At 31.3% G+C, this 4,822-nt stretch overlaps 1 protein-coding gene across 1 annotated transcript in view; it reads right to left on the minus strand.

Moving 5' to 3' along the window:
- Positions 1–962, minus strand: part of LOC140920704 (uncharacterized) — a 7,386-nt gene extending 6,424 nt beyond the window's left edge. The window contains exons 1-2 of the mRNA XM_073369521.1: positions 744–962; positions 18–650 (exon numbers count right to left, since the gene is read on the minus strand). Of these exons, the coding sequence (XP_073225622.1) occupies positions 18–650; positions 744–962 (852 nt within the window). The remainder of the gene's footprint in view (positions 1–17; positions 651–743) is intronic.
- Between the last annotated feature and the right edge of the window lie 3,860 nt (positions 963–4,822).

Genomic DNA, 4,822 nt, shown 5'->3' on the forward strand with positions numbered 1-4,822 from the left:
TTTATTTCTTCATTGACTATCTCATCTAAAATCTCGATTCGATTGCACCCTTCTCTTTCTTTTGAGTGTTCCCTGGCTTTTAGAATGTTAAAAGTGACGGTTTCTTCATTTACTTTCAAGGTTAAGGTGCCATCTGCTACATCAATCATAGCTCTCCCTGTTGCCAAGAACGGTCTCCCCAAAATCAAAGGAATGTCGTTGTCTTCCTCCATATCTAGTACCACAAAATCTACTGGAAAAATGAACTTGTCCACTTTAACCAACACATCTTCCACCACTCCATAGGGATGTTTCATCGAGCGGTCCGCAAACTGTAACATCAGCTGTGTGTCCTTGACTTTTCCAATGCCCAATTTTTTGTATATTGAAAGGGGCATAAGACTTACACTAGCCCCAAGATCGCACAAAGCTTTCCCAAAAGTTCTATTTCCAATAGCGCACGGGATTGAGAAGCTTCCAGGGTCTTTGAGCTTCGGTGGCAGCTTCCTTTGTAGTATAGCACTACACTCTTCAGTAAGCATAACTATTTCACCGCCGATTTTTCTTTTTTTCGACATAATATCCTTCATGAACTTAGCATATGTCGGCATCTGCTCCAGTGCTTCTGCAAAAGGGATGTTAATATGTAATTTTTTAAAAACATCAAGAAACTTACCAAATTGCTTTTCAGTTTCTTCCCTCCTTAATCTTTGAGGGAATGGAAGTCGAATTTCTGGTTTTGGCAGTGGTTCCCCTTTTTGTACCACAGGTTCTTCCTCCTTTTCAATAGCGTTGTGCTCTTCAACCGATATTGGTGTGACCATTTCCTCCCGGTGAGTTGGAGTCAAGGTACTTCTACTCTGTTTGGCTTCAGGTGGTACTTGTTCTCTCACCTTGCCACTCCTCGTGGTCACTGCATTAACATTGTTTCTTGGGTTCGACACTGTGTCACTAGGCAGATTTCCAGACGTTCTTTGTGCCATTTGTTGAGCAAGTTGACCCATTTGAGTCTCAAGATTTTTTATTGATGCAGAGTGATTTTTCTGGACGGCTCTTGACTCCTCAATGAACGAACTTGTGCTTGTAACTAGTTTTTCTATAGCGCTCTCCCAAGCAGCCTTTATGGGTGGGAATTGGTTTGGTTGAGCTTCTTGTTGACCCTGAGATCTACCTTGTTGATCTCTCCAAGAAAAAACACAATCAAATTTCTATGTCGCACACTATCTTTTGAAGACCTCTTTTAGCCAATCTAACCTGTAGTACGCACCCTTTTTTTTTTCCTCCCATATCTCTTCAAGAGGCACCCCTAATAAAGTTATGACAAGATTACATGTCATTACTTTATCTAGGTTGGGTGGTGGATTGTAGAACTCACCCCTAATATAAATGCCTAACAAATTAGCAACATCATCCAAAGTAATCGTCATTTCACCAAATGACATGTGAAATAACAAGGTCTCTGAGTTCCATCTTTCCACAAATACATAAATCAGGTTATTGTCAATCAGCTTCAGACTTCCCCGTTATAGTGGGACTAATCCAAACACATTCACACACGTCTCTATAATTCGCGAGAAAACTTGTGGAGTAAATTGTTGCAGTTTCTTTTCATGGGAAACTATTTTCATCATTGATCGCTCCTGCATACAAATAAAATATATGAAATTTGAATTAAATATAGAACACAAATAATAATCAATTTAAATATTTTTAATGCACCATAAATAATAAATTATTTAACTTATTTGACCAAACCACAGTCTTCCAGAAATGTGATGCCGGTATCGTGTAACACCCCAAATTTTATTAATGAAATAGGATTTTAAATAATTAATTTGGTGTTAAAATTATTTTAGAATATATGTTGATTAATTTTAGGATTTATTTTCTTTATATTGTACCTTATATGATGTGCTAATCTTGTACATATTAGACTAAATGAGTGATATCAATAACAAATATTATATTTTATATATTTTTTCTAAAAGTAATAGTATATGTGGTTTCGTAATTAATTGGATATTTTTATATGTGTTTGACGGATGTTAAGAGTGCACATAGTTATATTTTATTTATTTTTAACTAATATCTATTTTTAGTTATTTATTTTGTAAATAATTATAATGAGATATTAGTAATATCGTGTTTCAAATATTCTCTAATGATGATAGTATTTTAATATGAGTATTTGAAGAGAAAAAAAGGATAATTATAGTGATTATTTTCAATATGAGAGTTTTTATTATTAATATATTTTAAAAGATTAGTTACTTCAATTACTTTAATTTATAATATATTAATTTGAAATATTAGTAATATTTTATTAATGAATCTAGTTAGTCAATTAAACAAACTTTTTAGATTTTTAACCATCCCAATTTTTTTATAAAATACCCGACTCTCCGTTTATATAAATCGTTATTTTGAGACCGTTCTTCTTCACCGTAAGTCCGATTTGAGTGAAACCAACGCAAAAACGATAGTGTGAAAAGTGGCGATATTATCCACTGATTGGTTTTCTAATTTATGGTAAGTTTCCTTGAACAAATTTCGAAATTAGTTTTTAGAGTGTCTTCTCATAATTTATTCTTGACGTTTACCCAAAAACTGTTGAGTTAGATCGATTGAAGAATAAAGAGTCAAAGAACGAAGGTTGTTAGCTCGTGGAATCGTATTCTTGTGTGAAACCATCATACTATCTTGTCGTCTCTGCCTCTAGAACCAACACATGCTGGAAAAAAATGAGTTAAAATAAAATGAATTAAATAAATAATAAAGGAATACAAAATACAAAATAAAAAAATAAATAAAAAATAGAAATTAAAATAACTTTCGGAAAACTAATAAAAAGTATTTCGGTATTGTGTTGAGTTCTAGAAAAGGGGAAATAAGTTTTTTGGTAGTTCTAGAAAACTTCAATTAAGTTTTCTGGTACCGGAAATGTTGAAAATAAGTTTTAAGGAAAATAACTTATGTACTGGAAAACTTGAAAAAGTTTACCCGAGTGTAACTTGTGTACCGGAAAACTTGAAAAAAGTTTTCTTGAAAAACAGAAATATTTGGTACTCAATTGTGTACCAGAAAATTGAAAGGATGGGAGAGTGAAAAATGAAAAGTTTTAATATTTATACGAAGGCATATATGTCGTTTCATTCAATTTGTGGGGGTACAAGGTAAAATTGGAGGTACAAGGTATAATTTTCAATAAACTTTGAAGTTTTTGCTCATTTTAATCAAACCTAGATTGTAAGAGAAATGAAAATTCTAACAAAAAACTTATTTTGATTTGAAATTTAAAAGTGCGTGTTAAAAACCCTAACTAAGATCATTAAAAAAAAAACCAGAACTCAAATTAATGTTGATGGAACCGGTGGCTAAGTTTTTATTTAGTTAGAAACATAAATGATTGAGGTGGGTTAAGGCTTTGCGCATGAAGAACCGGTGGTTGTGGCGGCCTCAAAGTAGAAATGATGGAGGTGGTGGTGGTTTATGGTTGAACGTTGAGTGAGCCACGAGGGTACAAACTGTGAGTAATTGTGAGAGTGAAGACAAAGGAAGTAAGGATGGAATAATGGGTTTGCTAGATTTGGGCATTTTTTACAAGACTGCGGGAAATATTATTAATATATTATGAGTTTTCTACCTGCCACCCCCTAAAAATATATGAAAATATAATTTTATCCTTTTAACCATATATAAAAACTTGAAACTTTTTTACCTCCCACTTTTTCAAAATTTAACCCCCACAGGTTAATGGTAAAAATTTTCGAAACTTTGATTAATTTTCGAAAATTTTGTGTGATTTGAAATTTTCAAAATGTTAAACGTCTTCAAAACTTTTATGTTTAAAATAAGTTTCAAATTTGATAATTTCTAAGTTTGAAATTTTTTGAAATTGATAGTTTCAGAAGTTTCAAAATGAGCGCATTTTCGAAGTTTTTAAAAACCAAAATTTCAAAATAAAGATTACGTTTCAAAAATTTTAAAAGTTTCAGTGTTCCTGAAAGATTCGAAATGTAATATAATTTTATTTAAAAAGAATTAAATTTTTTATTTTAAATATTGTATTTATAATATAAGTATTAATTAAATTTAGTATATTTTTTCAAATCACGTATGAGTAGAGTTGAGGGTGAAGTTTCTGTTATACCACCGACCATAGATTCTACAGATAAATTCACGATTGATCAGATAACCTTAATGATAATTGATATTATAAGTTTTGGTTTTTAATGTAAACACATATATTTGTGTTTTATTTGAAATATATTTTGTAGATATTTTTTCTCGAAAAACTGTATTTGAATGGGAAAAAACTATTGGAAGACAAAATAAATTAATAATTATTACCATTAGATCTGATACAGTTATCGAAAAGATAAGAAAGAAAAGAAAATTAATTTTGGGATGCGAAAAAGGTGAAAGATATAAATTAAAATCAAAATGAACAGTAACTCGTTCTCACAAGGAAACTTGTCCATTCAAACTCAGGTGTATACTTATCGATCATCTTTGAGAGGTTTATATGCATAAGTGCATCATCTATTGAAAACAATACAAAATGAAAATTATGTGCATTAGACAAGAAGACGGGAGGATTCAGATGTTCTGAAAGACATATGTTGGACGCATCCTGATTGTATAAAGTTATTGAACATATTTCATTTTGTTTTGATATGTGGTAGCATATAATAAACAAATAGATATCGTCTATCATTACTTGAAATTTTGGTGTAACATCTATTGGGTTGATATTTTCTGTTGCAATTGCTTACTTAGAACAAGAGCGACAAGATAAATTCATCTGGGCATTTGAAAAGGTAAGACAATTGTTCGTCTATGA

Source organism: Cicer arietinum, chromosome 6 (assembly GCF_000331145.2).
Source record: "Cicer arietinum cultivar CDC Frontier isolate Library 1 chromosome 6, Cicar.CDCFrontier_v2.0, whole genome shotgun sequence".
Taxonomy (NCBI): Eukaryota; Viridiplantae; Streptophyta; class Magnoliopsida; order Fabales; family Fabaceae; genus Cicer; species Cicer arietinum.